The sequence below is a fragment of the Melozone crissalis genome, unplaced genomic scaffold (assembly GCF_028551555.1).
Source record: "Melozone crissalis strain CALT ecotype California unplaced genomic scaffold, PUWL_Pcris_2 ptg000247l_1, whole genome shotgun sequence".
NCBI classification, from domain to species: domain Eukaryota; kingdom Metazoa; phylum Chordata; class Aves; order Passeriformes; family Passerellidae; genus Melozone; species Melozone crissalis.
In genome coordinates, this window is record NW_026536006.1 from 1,028,575 (window position 1) to 1,046,611 (window position 18,037).

The 18,037-nt window shown below is 51.3% G+C and overlaps 2 protein-coding genes across 6 annotated transcripts in view; one reads left to right on the forward strand and one right to left on the reverse strand.

Annotated features, from left to right (window-relative positions):
• Positions 1–9,312, forward strand: part of FGFR1 (fibroblast growth factor receptor 1) — a 35,176-nt gene extending 25,864 nt beyond the window's left edge. For 3 of the 5 annotated variants that reach the window (XM_054294402.1, XM_054294398.1, XM_054294400.1), the window contains 10 exons: positions 758–960; positions 2,257–2,402; positions 3,269–3,390; positions 4,356–4,466; positions 4,552–4,742; positions 5,742–5,864; positions 6,563–6,633; positions 6,856–6,993; positions 7,983–8,088; positions 9,089–9,312. In XM_054294402.1, the coding sequence (XP_054150377.1) occupies positions 758–960; positions 2,257–2,402; positions 3,269–3,390; positions 4,356–4,466; positions 4,552–4,742; positions 5,742–5,864; positions 6,563–6,633; positions 6,856–6,993; positions 7,983–8,088; positions 9,089–9,265 (1,388 nt within the window). In that variant the 3' untranslated portion in view covers positions 9,266–9,312. The remainder of the gene's footprint in view (positions 1–757; positions 961–2,256; positions 2,403–3,268; positions 3,391–4,355; positions 4,467–4,551; positions 4,743–5,741; positions 5,865–6,562; positions 6,634–6,855; positions 6,994–7,982; positions 8,089–9,088) is intronic. The other 2 variants (XM_054294399.1, XM_054294401.1) reach the window with 1 other exon arrangement.
• ASH2L (ASH2 like, histone lysine methyltransferase complex subunit) overlaps positions 1–18,037 on the reverse strand; it is a 168,496-nt gene that overhangs the window by 51,771 nt on the left and 98,688 nt on the right. The gene's annotated exons all lie outside the window — the stretch shown is intronic.

Sequence of the window (18,037 nt, forward strand, 5' to 3'; positions counted from 1 at the left end):
TTTAAGCGAAATGCACGTTTTGAACTTAAATCTCCAGTTAGAAAACACAACTATTGAGCCTGACTGCAAAAAGCTAAGCTCAAAAAAACTAGTTCAGTGAAAAACAGGAATTAAAAAAAAAGAGACAAAGAGTGATAAAAAAAGACAGAAAGACTGCTATGAAAGCAAGTACACCTGACCTAAAAATTCTTTCTAATAAAGAACTAACAGCAAATGTTATGCAAAATTCGTAAAAATGAATATAGCTAAACCTATTGTAAAATTGTAGGCATATATATTTAAAAGAAAAAATATATATGTGTATATATATATTTTTATATATATATATATATTTAAAATTTTAAAAAGTCTGAAATTCCCAAAAGTACTCATGCCTTTTAAAGAGAATAATCTCCACATGCTTCTAGCACTGTAATAAACATACCAGCTTTACAACTTTCACAAAGTTGTTAAGTTTTTAGTTTAAACAACCTGTCCCCAAAGGTGCCCATGGTGCCACATCTCTGTGGGGTGACCCAGGCCCTGTCCCCCACTTCATATACCTGTCCCATTTGACCATCCTGCAGAGGTGGCAGAGGCATTGGGGATGATGAGCTGGGAGCTGCTTGCACAATTTCCCATAAAGGGTTTGGGGGGCAGCCCCCAGGCCCTGCTGCACCAATGTCCCCACTGAGCTTGGGGACGAGCCAGGGGCTCCCCAGTGCCACTCCCTGTGGCCTGGTGGGTGCTAACAACCCCCCTGTTCACGCTGACCCAGCCATTGAAGACACCCCAGCCATGATGACGTCCCCCTTCTACCTGGAGATCATCATCTACTGCATCGGGGCCTTCCTCATCTCCTGCATGGTGGTGACCATCATCATCTACAAGCTGAAGAGCACCACCAAGAAGACAGATTTCAACAGCCAGCTGGCCGTGCACAAGCTGGCCAAGAGCATCCCCCTGCGCAGACAGGTAACAGAAAGTAGAGAGGGGGTTTGTTTGCACCTACTGCCTCTCCTGGAGCCCAGGGCACCTGGGGGAGGAGGGATGGGATGATCTGGGACCATCTCACCCTGCTGCATGTGCCCACCTGGCTGTGCTTCTGATGGCAGCACAGTCAGCAGGGTGGTGGGGAGGCTGCACAGCTCCCCCTCGTCCCTCCCTGATGGAGCTCATGAGGAGAACCAGGAGGATTTACAGCAGTTCAAGGTTTGAGTAGGGCATGGAGGAGATGGGAGAGCTCCCAAGCTGTGCATTTTTGGGCTGCAGCATGATGGAGAGTAATTAAAAGTCCCACAGAGGGGAGCAGCACTGCTGGGCACACAGGCAGGGTGGGCAGGGGTTGTTATAGGAGCCTCCTCGAGCCAGGTCTAATAAGTTTTCAGAGGTCTATAACACACCCAAGATAGCTCAGCTACCCTTGGAGGCATAAAAATCAGCAGGATGGCTTCTGGTGCAGTGTTGGAAACAAAAAGGTTTAATAAAAGGCAAAATAACAAACAGAGAAAACCCGAGCCAGGTGTAGGAGGTCTTTGCTCTTGGTAAAACACTCCATAAAATCAATTAGTTTCTTTGTTCACTGCTTTTTCTAGTAAATTGCCCAGGCAGGACTTTTTGGCTTCTGTCCATTTAGCTATCCTTAAATTTGAGGTGAAGTCCCCCTGACCTATAAGATGCCATTTTCACCTAATTGAGGAGAGAAACTTCTGGGCTTATTTCCTTTTTGAAGGTACAGAGGATAGTTTTGTCACTCCTTCAAGGGTACATGGGATAGTTTTGTCACTCCAAGGGGACAAAGAATAGTTTTGTCACTCTGTCAACAGGGAGCACATTCCTATACAAGACTTTTTGGCTTCTGTGCAATTGGGTATCCTTAAGTGTAGTATCCTTAAGTTTGAGGTGAAGTCCCCTAGGTCCTGCGAGATGGCTTTTTTACCTAATTGAGGAGAGAAAATTCTGGGTTTCTTTCCTTTTTAAGGGGACAGTTGTCACTCCTTCAAGGATACAAAGGTTAGTTTTGCCACTCCTTTAAAGGAACAGAGGATAGCTTTGTCACTCCTTTAAGGGGACAGAGGATAGTTTTGCCACTCCTTTAAAGGAACAGAGGATAGTTTTGTCACTCCTTTAAGGGGACAAAGGATAGTTTTGTCACTCCATCCGTAGGGAGCACACTTCCATAGGGTGAACCAATGCTCCCATCACCATTCCCCCCACCCCGGGGGCAGCCAGCCGCGGGCTGGGCACTGCATGAAGGTAACCCACATCCCCCTGCAGGTGTCAGCCGACTCCAGCTCGTCCATGAACTCGGGGGTGATGCTGGTGAGGCCCTCCCGCCTCTCCTCCAGCGGCACCCCCATGCTGGCCGGGGTCTCCGAGTACGAGCTGCCCGAGGATCCGCGCTGGGAGCTGCCCCGGGACAGGTGAGGGTTGGGGAGGATGAGAGTTTGACAAGAAAGTCTCACAGATGTGTGTGCTTAGGAGAAAGATTTTTAAATGTTGAGTGTGATGGAAGAATAGAGATGGAAGCCAGTTTTGATACAGAAGAAAAGAATTGCTGAGCCAGGCTTGCTGGATAACCAAGGAGGCAAAGGGCCTGGGTGCAGGGCCCTGCTGGGAGCTGCCAGGCACAGCTCGGAGCAGGCCTGAGAGAGAGAAAGAGAGGTAAAGAGAGTGGTAAAGAGGATGAGAGAGCAAGGTTCCCATTACAATACAATAAATCTTCTTCTGGTCATGGAATTTGGGGTTTATTGCAAAGGGCCAAGTGCAGGGCCCTGCTGGGAGCTGCCAGGAGCAGGTCAGAGCAGGCCTGAGAGAAGAGAGGGGGAGAGAGGATGAGAGGGTAAAAGGGGTAAGAGAGCAAAGTTCCCATTCCAATACAATAAATCGTCTTCTGTGCTGAATATTATAATTCTCACTAACCAATCTAGCACAAGATACAAATCCTACAGCATTTCCATACAGCCTATAAGAACCATTACATTACCACACTGTGTTACATTTTAAACCCTAAAAACTCCTCTTTGGGCCCCTTCTGCCAAGCCAGCAGGGTCTGCTCTGAGCCTTGGAGCTGTCTGCAAGCAGAGGGTGTTGTTCCATCAAAAGGGGATCACCTTCAGCCAGCCACACCATTGTTTTCCAGTTGTTCAGTAACTGAGGGATCTCAAAGCTTGCTTTCATTTCAATCTTGCTTATAGTTTCCATATTCTCAAAATCTTTTGGCAGGCAATCATATTTATAAGGCTTTCCTGTTTCATCTTCCCCAACATTTGGGGTCTTCTCCCTGCAGGCTGATCCTGGGCAAGCCCCTGGGAGAAGGCTGTTTCGGGCAGGTGGTGCTGGCAGAAGCCATCGGCCTGGACAAGGACAAGCCCAACCGAGTGACCAAAGTGGCGGTGAAGATGCTCAAGTGTAAGTGGCAGCAAAACTGGCTTAGCAAAATGATGCTACAGAAGGAATTTAAGGGGACAGAATGTAATTAACTAACTGCAGTGTGGTGGTGTTGGCCGGGGCCTTAAGATGAGGGAAGAGACGAGGATCTGACTCCATGTTTCAGAAGACTTGATTTATTATTTTATTATATATATTATATTAAAACTATACTAAAAGAACAGAGGAAAGGATTTCATCAGAAGGCTGGCTAAGAATAGAAGAGGAAAGAATGATAACAAAGGTTTGTGGCTTGGACAGAGAGTCCGAGCCAGCTGACTGTGATTGGCCATTAATTAGAAACAACCACACGAGACCGATCACAGATGCACCTGTTGCATCCCACAGCAGCAGATAATCAATGTTTACAATTTTGTTCCTGAGGCGTCTCAGCTTCTCAGGAGAAATAATCCTAAAGAAAGGATTTTTCAGAAAATATCATGGCTACACTGCAGTTTGTACAAGAAACTGATGGTAACGAATTATTCTTGCAAAACAATGCTGTGAAATTTTTAGCAAGCAAGAGAGAGGAGTTTTCAGAAAGTTTGCAAAGCCAAACTTTCAGTGATGCAGTAGCCCTTAATACAATACCAGATAGAGATAACTGTCAGTATTTATAAGATGCAATTACTCACAAAACTCAGAGCTCACCAATGAACTGTGAGTGCAGTGCTGGGATGGCGAAGGGGGTTTTGGTGGGATGGGGCGCCCAGCAGCTGGGCCTGGGGCACACACCCTTCCCTCCCTGTGGTGGTGTTCACAGGGGTCCCAGGACGAGGGAAGAGATGAGAATCTTGACTCCATGTTTCAGAAGGCCGATTTATTATTTTATGATCTATATATTATATTAAAAGAAAATTATATATTAAAATTATACTGGCATGATGCTGCAGCCCTGGCTGGGGTCTGCAGTGTGCACCCTCCAAGTTCTGCCTCCTCCCCTTCAGCTGACGCCACAGAGAAGGACTTGTCTGACCTCATCTCCGAGATGGAGATGATGAAGATGATCGGCAAGCACAAGAACATCATCAACCTGCTGGGAGCCTGCACGCAGGACGGTGAGTGGGGAGGAGCTGTCCCCTGTGCCACCCCTCAGCTAGAGGGGCTCTCCTGGCACCCTGCTCCATGTTCTCATCCCCTCAGGACCGCTCTATGTGATTGTGGAATACGCCAGCAAGGGCAACCTGCGGGAGTACCTGCAGGCACGGCGGCCCCCGGGCATGGAGTACTGCTACAACCCCGCCCGCGTGCCCGACGAGCAGCTCTCCTTCAAGGACCTGGTCTCCTGTGCCTACCAGGTGGCACGGGGCATGGAGTACCTGGCCTCCAAGAAGGTGAGGAGCTCCCAGGAGGCTGTGGTGGGATGGGGAGCCCAGCAGCTGGGCCTGGAGCAAACACTCTTCCCTCCCTGCCCATCCCTCACAAGGGTCCCAGGATGAGGGAAGAGATGAGAATCTTGACTCCATGTTTCAGAAGGTTGATTTATTTTTTTTTTTTTTATATATATATATATATATATATATATATATATATAAAATTATATGTATTATATATCGTATATTAATGTTTTATATATATGTATTATATATATTATATTAATATAATATATAAATATAGTAATTTTATATATTATATTAAAATATATAATATAATATATATTATATAATATAATGTAATGTAATGTAATGTAATAATATATTAATATATAATAATATATAATTACTATAATATAAAATATAATTATTATAATATAATATCTTAAAACTATACTAAAAGAATAGAGAAAATATTTCATCAGAAGGCTGATTTATTATTTTATGATATATATTATATTAAAAGAAAATTATATATTAAAACTGTGCTAAAATAATGGAAGAAAGGATTTTATCAGAAGGCTAGCAAGGAAAGGAAAGGAATGGAATGGAATGGAATGGAATGGAATGGAATGGAATGGAATGATAATAAAATCTTGTGACTGGCCAGAGAGTCCAAGCCAGCTGACTGTGATTGGCCATTAATTAGAAACAATCACATGAGACCAATCATAAATGCACCTGTTGCATTCCACAGCAGCAGATAACCATTGATTACATTTAATTTCTGAGGCTTCTCAGGAGAAAAAAAATCCTAATGATAAAGGATTTTTCATAAAATATATCCGTGACACGTCCCATTGTGGGGAACCCTCTGGTTCTGAGAGCCCTGTGCTTGGTCAAACCCTAATGAAAGGATTTCAAAAGATCCTAATGAAAGGATTTTTCATAAAATATATCCGTGACACACCCCATCATGATGGGGAACCCTCCAATTCTGAGATCCCTGTGCTTGGTCAGTGCATCCACAGGGACCTGGCAGCCAGGAACGTGCTGGTCACGGAGGACAACGTGATGAAGATCGCCGACTTCGGGCTGGCCCGCGACATCCACCACATCGATTACTACAAGAAGACCACAAATGTGAGTGCTGTGCCCCAGTCTGAGCTGGGAACACCCCAGTCTGAGCTGGGAGTGCCCCAGTCTGTGCTGGGAGTGCCCCAGTCTGAGCTGGGAGTGCCCCAGTCTGTGCTGGGAATGCCCCAGTCTGAGCTGGGAACACCCCAGTCTGAGCTGGGAGTGCCCCAGTCTGTGCTGGGAGTGCCCCAGTCTGAGCTGGGAGTGCCGCAGTCTGTGCTGGGAGTGCCCCAGTCTGAGCTGGGATTGCCCCAGTCTGAGGTGGGAATGCCCCAGTCTGTGCTGGGAGTGCCCCAGTCTGAGCTGGGAGTGCCCCAATCTGAGCTGGGAGTTCCCCAGTCTGTGCTGGGAGTGCCCCAGTCTGTGCTGGGAGTGCCCCAATCTGAGCTGGGAGTGCCCCAGTCTGTGCTGGGAGTGCCCCAATCTGAGCTGGGAGTTCCCCAGTCTGTGCTGGGAGTGCCCCAGTCTGAGCTGGGAGTGCCCCAGTCTGTGCTGGGAGTGCCCCAATCTGAGCTGGGAGTTCCCCAGTCTGTGCTGGGAGTGCCCCAGTCTGAGCTGGGAGTGCCCCAGTCTGAGCTGGGAATGCCCCAGTCTGAGCTGGGAACACCCCAGTCTGAGCTGGGAGTGCCCCAGTCTGAGCTGGGAGTGCCCCAGGCGTGCAGGGCTCAGCTTCCCTCACAGCCCTTGTGGGTTTTGTGCTCCAGGGTCGCCTGCCAGTGAAGTGGATGGCTCCTGAGGCTCTCTTTGACAGAATCTACACCCACCAGAGTGATGTGTGAGTAGGGCCTGCTGGGGACATGCATGGATGGGTTTGGTTTGATTAAATGAAATTACAATTTGCGCCAGCCAACCGAACATGTTTTGGTGCTGGGGCTCATTTATCCTGCAGAGTGAATCGAAGCTGTGGGTGGTTGTTCCTCCCAGCAAACCAGCCTCTCACTGGGGTCCAGCAGGGTGTCAGCACCCTGGAGCCCCAGCATGTGCCCTGTGTTCCCAGGTGGTCCTTTGGGGTGCTGCTGTGGGAGATTTTCACCCTGGGTGGGTCCCCCTACCCCGGTGTGCCCGTTGAGGAGCTCTTCAAGCTGCTGAAGGAAGGTCACAGGATGGACAAGCCCAGCAACTGCACCAACGAGCTGTGAGTGGCGTTGGGGAGAGGGGTTTGAGTGCCATTGCTGGGTGCAGGACGTGGGCTGGGGCATGGAGGGTGGCAGGCAGATGTTGGGAGTTACAGTCCCAGCCCTGCAAAAACATCAGTGAGCCAGATTTGCAATAATGAGCATCTCCCTGGACAGGAATCCCAGCACAGAAACCAGCCCAGACTGCGTCCATCCTCCTCCCTGGGTTGATAGAGCAGGCTTTCATGTCTTTATACAACTTTGCAATGTAGAACTAATCCATATTTTGTTTTTCACATCAGAGCTCGTTCTTCGCTTGCTGGATTTGTAGTGGAAAGGAACACGAGAGCGGACAAACTGACAATGGTTATTTCAAACACTTTGCCAAACATTTTTAAACAAGCAAAACTGAGTCATGCCTTTTTTCACCAAAAGGTGCAAGCACTTGTGGAAATGTTTCAAATCTCCAAAAATCAGGCTAAGGCTATCATCAATACTTGCCCTGTCAGCTTGTGCAACCTCCTGTTTCTACAAGAGCAGCACAAAGTTTACAAAGGCTGCAGTTATAGCAAACAGACATCACTAAATACCCTTCCTTTAGTGAATTTAAAAATATTCATGTTTCAGTAGACACGTTCTCTAGTGCAATTTTTGCTTCTCTTCACACAAGTGAAACAAGTAATCATGCCTGTCGCCATTTTTTGCAAACTTTTGCTTCACTAAGTGTGCCCCAAGAAGTAAAAACCAGCAATAGTCCTGCATATATGTCTCAAAAATTAGCCACATTTCTAAAAGAATGAAGTGTTTGTCACATCTTTAGTATTCCTCACTCTCCCACAATTATTGAGAAGGGTTCCCCTTTCCTTGCACATGGGGGATCACCCTGGAGTAGCACCTTCCCTGATGGTCCAGCCTGGGCACAGGGACGCTGGGCACACATTCCTGGTGCTTCTCTGCTCCCGTGGCTGGGGGTCCCCAGGCTGAGCCCCTTCCTGCCCTGCCCTCACAGGTACATGATGATGAGGGATTGCTGGCACGCCGTCCCCTCCCAGAGACCCACCTTCAAGCAGCTGGTGGAGGACCTGGACAGGATCGTGGCCATGACCTCCAACCAGGTAGGAGAGGTGGCACCTGGGTCAGGGGGGGCTGCCCTGTCCCCTCCTGAGCTTATCCCTGGGGTTTGTCCCTCCAGGAGTGTCCATGGCTTCCCAGGGTTAGTAGGAGAGGTGGCACCTGGGTGAGGCTCTGCCCTGTCCTTTCCTGATCCTGTCCCTGGGGTTTGTCCCTGCCAGGAGTACCTGGACCTGTCCATGGCTTCCTGGGGTCAGTAGGGGAGGTGGCACTGGTGGCACCTGAGTCAGGGGCTCCCTGTCCCCTCCTGATCCTGTCCCTGGGGTTTGTCCCTGCCAGGAGTACCTGGACTTGTCCATACTCTGGATCAGGGTTAGTAGGAGAGGTGGCACCTGGGTGAGGCTCTGTCCTGTCCCCTCCTGATCCTGTCGTTGGGGTCTGTCCCTCTCAGGAGTACCTGGACCTGTCCATGCCCCTGGATCAGGGTCAGTAGGAGAGGTGGCACTGGTGGCACCTGAGTGAGGCTCTCCCTGGGGGCTGTCCTGTCCCCTCCTGAACCTGTCATTGGGGTTTGTCCCTCCAGGAGTGCCTGGACCTGTCCATGGCTTCCCAGGGTCAATAGGAGAGGTGGCACTGGTGGCACCTGGGTTAGGCTGTGCCCCGTCCCCTCCTGATCCCATCCCTGGGTCTGTCCCTGCAGGAGTACCTGGACCTGTCCATGGCCCTGGATCAGTACTCCCCTGGGTGAGGGGCTCACTGGGGGCTGCCCTGTCCTTTCTTGATCCCATCTCCGGGGTCTGTCCCTCTCAGGAGTGCCTGGACCTGTCCATGCCCCTGGATCAGGGTCAGGAGGAGAGGTGGCACTGGTGGCACCTGGGTGAGGCTCTGCCCTGTCCCCTCCTGATCCTGTCGCTGGGGTCTGTCCCTCTCAGGAGTACCTGGACCTGTCCCTGCCCCTGGACCAGTGCTCCCCTGGGTGAGGGGCTCTCTGGGAGCTGCCCTATCCTTTCCTGATCCCATCTCCGGGGTCTGTCCCTCTCTCAGGAGTACCTGGACCTGTCCCTGCCCCTGGACCAGTACTCCCCCGGCTTCCCGGCCACGCGCAGCTCCACGTGCTCCTCAGGAGAGGACTCGGTGTTCTCCCACGACCCGCTGCCCGACGAGCCCTGCCTGCCCAAGCTGCCCCCTCAGCACAGCAATGGTGGACTGAAGCGACACTGAGCCTGGCACTGCCATGCCATGCCGTGCCCATGGACGCTGCCTGCACAGCCTGGTGCAGAAAGGGTTCAGAGACATCTGTAGCATCTCACATAACCAAAACCACCACCCAGCTCCTCCTGCCAGCTCTGCACAGCCCAAAGGCTCCAAGGTTTCCGTGGCCTTTCCTCCTTCTGTTTTTAAACCTCTTTTCTGTCATTCTGTGCTGGAGAGTCCCCACCTGGCTGAGCTGAGATCCTCTCCCGTGGGCAATGCGTGGCCAAAGAGCCCAGCCAGGCATCCTGGGCTGGCACAGCCTGCTGGGGCACAGGCTGGTGTGCCAAGAGAACCTGGGGAGCTGGGAGCAGCACCTGGCTGCTGTGGCTGCACAGGGGGGGAACCTTGGCGTGTCAGGGGCCTTACTGGTGTGCCAGGGGTTTCACTGGTGTGCTGAGAGCCTCACTGGTGTGCCAGGGGCTTCACTGGTGTGCCAGGACCATCACTGGTGTGCCAGGACCATCATTGGTGTGCTGGGAGTCTCACTGGTGTGCCAGGAGGTTTGCTGGTGTGCCCGGAGCCTCACTGGTGTGCCAGGACTCTCACTGGTGTGCCAGGGGTTTCATTGGCATGCCAGAGGCTTCATTGGTGTGCCAGGGGCTTCATTGGTGTTCTGTAACCATCACTGGTGTGCCAGGACCATCACTAAGGTGCCATGAGCCTCACTGTTGTGCCAGGAACTTCACTGGTGTGCCATGAGCCTCACTGGTGTGCCAGGAACCTCATTGGGGTGCCAGGAGCCTCACTGGCATGCCGAGAGCCTCACTGGTGTGCCAGGGGTTTCACTGGTGTGCTGGGAGTCTCACTGGTGTGCCATGAGCCCCATTGGTGTTCTGTAACCATCACTGGTGTGCCAGGACCATCACCAATGTGCCAGGAGCCTCACTGGTGTTCTGTAACCATCGCTGGTGTGCCGTGAGCTTCACTGGTGTGCCAGGAGCCTCACTGGTGTTCTAAGATCCTCTCTGGTGTGCCAGGAGTATCACTGGTGTTCTGAGACCCTCAACAGTGTGCCAAGATCTTCATTGGCATTTTGTGACCCTAACTGGTGTTCTGAGAGCCTCACTGGTGTGCCAGGAGCCTCACCAATGTGCCAGGAGCCCCATTGGTGTTCTGTAACCATCACTGGTGTGCCAGGAGCCTCCCTGATGTGCCAGGACCCTCACCAGTATGCCAGGAGCCTCACTGGTGTGCCAGGAGCCTCACTGGTGTGCCATGAGCTTCATTGGTGTTCTGTAACCATCACTGGTGTGCCAGGACCCTCACCAATGTGCCAGGAGCCTCACTGGTGTGCCAGGTGCCCCACTGGTGTGCTGTAACCCTCCCTGATGTGCCAGGACCCTCAGCATGCCAGCACCCTCATGGTGTGGCTCCCCCCGTGCCCAGGATGCCCCCAGACCCCCAGACCATCACCCGTGGGCATTGCTGAGCCAGGCCTGGCACTGCCAGGGCAGGAGCCCTGCGCTGCTCAGAGGTGCCTGAACCCACCCGTGCTAAACCCAGAGTCCCGTGTACATAACGAAAAAAAAAATATGTATAAATATGAATATATATTTACATGTCTTTTTAAAAAGGGTTGTTACCAGAGATATACCAGTTTGGTAGGAAGGTACTAGTGGCTGGTAGATATCAGTTGCTATATATATATATATATATTAAAAAAAAAAAAAAAAAAAAAAAGTCATATATTTTGCTATTTTTGCTGGTTTTATTTTTTTAAATTATGTTCTAAACCTATTTCAGTTTAGGTCCCTCGATAAGGATTTGCTGCTGCTGCTTCAGTTTTATATGGGGTTGTATTAAACAATAATAATAATAATAATAATAATAATAACGTGTCGATGATGCCTTTTGGGAATCTGTTGTCATTACGTGCCTGGGGGGAGCTCTGGGCAGTGCCCAGCTCGGTGCCAACCCCACCGTGCCCGGGCATCCCCTGCCAGTGCCTTACCTGGGAGCATCCTCACACCCTCAGCCCAGCTCTGTGCTCCCCCTGCAGTCCCACGGACGGACGGACAGACAGACAGACAGACAGGGCACCCCCCCTGAAACCCCTCCCCGCCGGGCCGCTGTTACTTGAAAAGTTTATTTTGCCTTTGTACGGAGAAATGTTATTTGTTGTCAACTCTTTTCTGTAATGAAATCCTGGAATTCTTGTAATTATTAAAAAGACTTTAACCACCCTCACATCTCCCTTGGGCTGGGGGGGTGACGGGGAGGGGGCTCAAGCTCATCCAGGCAGCGCTTTGGGAAGGTGATATTCAGCTGCTTTTGGGGAAATTCTGTTTTTTCATGGCTGCAGTACCACAAAAAAACCCCAAAAAACCCCAAAAACCAGGCAGCACTTTGGGAATGTGATGCTGAGCTGCTTTGTGGGGATTCTGGGGTTTTTTTCATGGCTCCAGTGCTTTAAAACAAAAACAAAAACAAAAACAGGCAGCACTTTGGGAAGGTGATATTAGGCTGCTTTTGAGGGAATTCTGGTTTTTCATGGCTCAAATGCTTTAAAAAGAAAACAAAAACAGGCAGCACTTTGGGAAGATGATGCTCCAGCTGCTTCTGGGGGAATTCTGGTTTTTCATGGCTGCAGTACCACAAAAAAACCCAAAAAAAACCCAAAAAACAGGCAGCACTTTGGGAAGGTGATGGTCAGCTGCTTGTGGGGGGAATTCTGTTTTTTCATGGCTCCAGTACCATTAAAAAAAACCAAAAACAACAGGCAGCACTTTAGGAAGATGATGCTCAGCTGATTTGGGGGGAATTCTGGTTTTTCATGGCTCCAGTGCTTTAAAAAAATAAAACAAAAGCAGGCAGCACTTTGGGAAGGTGATGCTCAGCTGATTTGGGGGGAATTCTGGTTTTTCATGGCTCCAGTACCATTAAAAAAAAACCAAAAACAACAGGCAGCACTTTGGGAAGATGATGCTCAGCTGCTTTTGTGGGAATTCTGGGGTTTTTTCATGGCTCCAGTGCTTTAAAACAAAAACAAAAACAAAAACAGGCAGCACTTGGGGAAGGTGATGCTCAGCTGATTTTGGGGAAAATTCTGCTTTTTCATGGCTCCAGTGCTTCCCATAAAGATCTTCCAGCACCCTGCACCCCACAGGGGCGTGGGAGGTGGCTGGCCATGCATGGAGGGAGGCTGAGAGCCCTTAAAGGGTTAAACTGAGGCAGCTGCAGCATCACCGGGGCCTCCCCAGCCTTTTTAAGCCTTTTTAAATGTGTCTGCGTGTTGCTGTTTCCCGGTGTGAATTAAATCGATCAGCTGCACTCTGCCCACCCCCTTTAAATTAAGTAGAGCTTTTAATCAAGTGATTTATGTTGAATTTGCGGGCCTGGATTAAAGTGGCAGCCCAGGCTGGGGGCAGGGCTGGGGGGCTCCATAAATCACAGAAATCACATAAATTGCATAAATCACAGCTCTCTTGGCACAGGGAGAGAGCTGGAGTTGGTGTTTACATCATCCCAAACCGGCTCCTGCTCATTTCCTGGGGTTACCAGGAGGGCAATTAAATATGATAATAAGCAGAGCAGCTGCAGCAGAGCTGCCTGGTGATGCTGCCTGCAGGGCTGGGGAAGGGGCACATGAAGGTGGGTGCCCCCTAAATTCCATGGGGACACAGCATGGAGGGTTCCCAGGGTGCTGCCCTGGCTGGTGCCCACCAAAAAATCACCCACCAACTGCCTGGTGCTCCCTGCCAGGCTGGGGAAGGGGCACATGCAGCTGGGTGCCCCCTGAATTCCATGGGGACATGGGGACACAGCATGGAGGGTCCCTGGGGTGCTCCCTGCCAGGCTGGGGAAGAGGCACATACATCTGAGTGCCCCCTGAATTCCATGGGGACACAGCATGGAGGGTCCCTGGGGTGCTGTTCTGGCTGATGCCCAGCACAAAACCATCCTCCTGCACACCGTGGGGACATTGGGACACAAAATGGAGGGTCCCCAAGGGGCTGTCCTGGCTGGTGCCCACCAAAAAAATCACCCACAAGATGCCAGGTGCTCCTTGCTGGGCTGCAGAAGGGGCACATGCAGCTGGATGTCCCCTGTATTCCATGGGGACACAGCATGGAGGGTCCCCAGGGTGCTGTCCTGGCTGGTGCCCAGCAAATAAACACCCACCTGGTGCTCCCTGCCAGGCTGGGGAAGGGGCACATGCAGCTGGGTGCCCCCTGTACACCATGGGGACATGGGGACACAGCATGGAGGGTCCTCAGGGTGCTGCCCAGCAGAAGCCACAGAGGCTGATGGCACAGGGCTGCCTGAATGCTGGAGCCCAGCAGGAAGGTTCAGCTCCTTTCTGCTTTTCCTGCTAAGCCATCCTGTCCATGTGGGCAATATGGGAGGTGGGGATACCCCAAAAGTGACCTCAGCGCCCCACAGGTCCCACCCAGGACCAGAGCACCCCCCAGCTGGGTCCCTGCAGCCCTGCCCAGCACCAAGCTCTGTGCTGAGGATGGAGATGGGGCAGGATCCCTTGGGAAATGGCTCTAGGGCCATGGAGGAGCTGAAGGTGCTGCCCTGAGGATCCCCTGGGCGGGTGGGGTGTGCTGGGCACCGGTGCCTGCTGAGTGCTTGGCTCTCACAGCATCCTTTGTCTTCTGCACTCCTCCTCCTCCTCATTCTCTCCTTTTAAAGCCCTCAGGCTGTGCAGGGCCGGGACAATCTCCTGGCCCCAGCCCAGGGACAATCTCCTGGCCCCAGCCCAGGCTGTGGCTGCTCTGCCAGGGCCCAGCTGGGCTTTGTCATCCTGCCAGCCCTGCAGGGACCTCCTGTGCCACTGCCCCTCCTGTGCCACTGCCCCTCCTGTGCCACTGCACCTCGGCGCAGCTCCCACAGCTCAGAGCAGGCTCAGGGGTTGTGGGGAGTGATCCCCCAGACCCCTCAGCCACCCCTATCCCCGTGTCCCAGGCAGCTGTGGGGTCAGCAGGATGCTCCAAGGGGCCCAGGGATGCTCCAAGGGGCTCAAGGATGTTCTCAAGGATACAGGGATGTTCTGAGGGATACAAGGTGCTCCAAAGCGCGCCAAGGGACGCTCCAAAAAGGCTCAGGAATGTGCAGCTCCAGCCCCCCAGAGCTGAGCAGAGCCAGAGCCAGATGTGTGCAGCTGCAGCTGGGGCACACAGCTCCCCCAAACCCCGCTGTCCTGGGCACCACAAGGAGAAGCAGGGTGGGACCAGCCCTGGGGACACCTTGGGGACAATGCCACCTGCACCCCGTCCTGCTCCATGCAAGGTTCGACAGCAGAGCCCTTGTCGCCACTCGATTTCAGGCTCCTCTCCTTTGTTACACGTTCGCAGCAGAGGCAGGAGGGCTGCAGGAATGTGCTGCTGGGATCCGGGAGCTGTAAATCCCAGCCTTTGTTGTGCTTGGGCCGCACTAAATCACCGCCTTTCCCTCTGAATGCTAATGTCCTCCAAAAGTGCTGACCGGGGCATCTTTTCCCTGCAGCTTTCAGGGGAAGAGGCTGACGCAAAGCCCGGGGCTGGCGCTGCCACAGGAGCAGCATCCAGCAGAAATCCAGCAGAAATTCCCTGCTCCAGGGCAAGGTGCTGAGGCAGAGTGGGAATTTTCCAGGGTAGAAATGCATTTTGATTCAGGTGGAATGTACATCTTTAAGTCTGTAGTTTGCTGTTTAGTGTGACTGCCTGCTCTCTCGGACAAGAAATAAGGGGGGCAGACAGAGCAGGACAACCTGGCCCAGGAGTTCTTTCTGAAGAATTAGTTGGCACAGACATCTTTTTATGAAAAATCCTTTCCTTAGGATTTTTCCTCCTGAGAAACTGAGAGGCCTCAGAAACAAAATGTAAACATTGATTATCTGCTGCTGTGGAATGCAACAGGTGCATCTGGGATTGGTCTCATGGGGTTGTTTCTAATTAATGGCCAATCACAGTCAGCTGGCTCGGACAGAGAGCCCGAGCCACAAGCCTTTGTTATCATTCCTTCCTATTCTATTCTATTCTTAGCTGGCCTTCTGACGAAATCCTTTCTTCTATTCTTTTAGTATAGTTTTAATGTAATATATATCATAAAATAATAAGTCAAGCCTTCTGAGACATGGAGTCAGATCCTCATCTCTTCCCTCATCCTCAGACCCCTGTGAACATGGTCACAATTAGTGGCAAGTGAAATCAGTGGAATGAATATGTATGAACTTATGGTGAAATTCCATGTATATATATTTGAGAGGAGTTAAAAGGGGATCTGGAGTTCCCAGACTGGATTCCCACATGAGTCCAGCGCTGTAATAAACACACCAGCTTTACAACTTTCACAAAAGTTGTGGAATTTTGTTTCTCTCCCCAAAACAGCGCTGGGACGGACACGGGCACCACAACACCCAGCTCGGGGCTGGAGCAGAAAGAGTGTGAGGATGCCCTGGGGAAGGATAAACAGGCAAGAAGCTGTTTCTCCAGGCTGAGGGGAGACTGGAAGGTGTTTGGCAGCGGCACGGCTGGAAAAGCTCTCCCCACGCCAAAGCACACACGGCCTTGGATCTCTGCAGAGTTTCATTTGCCCGGCGCTGCAGAACAGAATCCTGTGATTTATGGGGCTCCACGGGGGTCGTTTCCTCCCCTTGCTTGGAAGGTCATGCAGCAGAATTGCTGCTTGTCTCTCCCCTCTGCAGGGTTCTGGGTCCTGGGAAGGTGCCAGGGGTCCCCACATGCCAGGCAGAGCTGAGAGTGGGCACGTCCCCAAATGAAGCTAAGAAAAAAAGCTGGCTGGTTTTTGATCTGAAAATGGGTTTGTTCAGAGGTGTGGAAAGGGTCTCTCTTGCTCTGCCTGCCTCAGGCTGGCTGCCCTGGGAAGATGAAGGTTGGCACAGCCTGTGCTCACTTCAGGCTGAACAGAGGTGGTGGTCACTGCAGGACATCCAAGGAAAATAGAGTCCCAGCTTCCAGACCTTTCTAAATTGAAAACACAGGACACATGAGGCCTGGCACACACACCAGTGTGATGTGGTGGTGCACGGATGGAGGATGGGGATGTGGGAGGCACCAGAGCCCACCCAGAGCTCACCCACAGCAGGGCAGTGCCCAGGTGATGCCCGGGCTCCCTGCCAGCCCCTCTGCTCGCTCCATCTGTGAAACCTCTTAGCAGAGGAATGTGCTGGCTGGCTCTGCCTTCATCCCGCCCAGCCTCCTCCTCTCCCTCCGCCCGGAGCAGGGGCTGAGCCCTCGGAGCAGGCACAGCCATTACCTGATCATCTCACCCCAAACCTCCCCGGGGTTCCAGAGAAACCCAGGCGGGTTTGGGAGCGGAGCAGCCCCGGGCTGGAACAGCAGGAGGGGGGAGATGCCTTCCCTCAGTGTGGCGCTAAGAGGCAGCAGTGACTCCATGGCACAGACAACTTTTATGGAAAATCCCTTCCTTAGCATTTTTCCTCCTGAGAAGCTGGGAGGCCTCAGGAACAAAATATAAACATTGATTATCTGCTGCTGTGGAATGCAACAGGTGCATCTAGGATCGGTCTCATGTGGTTGTTTCTAATTAATGGCCAATCACAGCCAGCTGGCTCAGGCTCTCTGTCCGAGCCACAAACCTTTGTTATTCATTCCTTTCTATTTTTAGCTTAGCCTTCTGATGAAATCCTTTCTTCTATTCTTTTAGTATAGTTTTAATGTAATATATATAATAAAATAATAAATCAAGCCTTCTGAAACATGGAGTCAGATCCTCATCTCTTCCCTCATCCTCAGACCCCTGTGAACACCACCACAATCCCCAGTTAGGGAGGCATTGTGAATATCCCAGTTTAGGGTGGCAGTGTGACATCCCCAGTTTAAGGTATAGTTTTAATGTAATATATATCATAAAATAATCAATCAAGCCTTCTGAAACACGGAGTCAGATCCTCGTCTCTTCCCTCACCCTCAGACCCCCGTGAACATGCTCACAACTCCACAGCAAGGTGTTATTTTATTGAAACAACATTTGTTCCATTTATTAGACACAGATCCAGCACTGTGGACGGGCTGGGTGAACAAGGAGAGGCTCAGGGACAGAGCTAAGGACACAGGACACCTGACAGCTGGCTCTGTGGTGCTGCAGGAGCCTGAGGCCTTGGGTTTAAAGTGCTGCTCCTACCTGAGCTTGGAGAACTGGCTCTCAGTCGGGTTGTTCTAAAGGCTGGCTGACTCTGGAAGAGACATTTCATTCCTACTTAGCACCAAATCTAATTTTACAGTAAGTATAAATATATACATATTTAAAATCCATAATGTGAGTAATTTCTCAGTATTTACATAGGACAGAGTAAAAAATTTTAACAAATGCTAAAAACAGCTTTTCAGAATCCTCTGAGAGTCTGGCAAAAACTGAGCATGTGAGGAGTCACTCTGCAGGTGTGGAGAGCACTTGGTGTGTGTTCTGAGCCTGGTGAGGATTATCCAAAGCTCCACCCTTGGGAGAGGTGTGCTGGTCCAGGTTGTTCCCTCTTGTGACCCAGAGGGATCCTGAAAGTGCAAGTCAGATTCTGTCACAGTGTGTGGCACCTGCACAGCTCCCACACTCCCAGCTGAGGCTGCTCCTGTCCAGCAGGGCCTGAAGCCCTTCTGACCAATGCAACAGCACCAAGTGCTGCTCCCTCCCTCCCTGCGGCCACCTCCTCAGTTAAACTGCGGCCACATGGCTTGCTGTGGGCTGATCAGTGACTAAAACACCCAAACAGCACCAAGAGCCTGAGCTGTGACCCTCAGGACAAGCTGCTGGCCCTGGCTGTGTGGGGATGCTCCT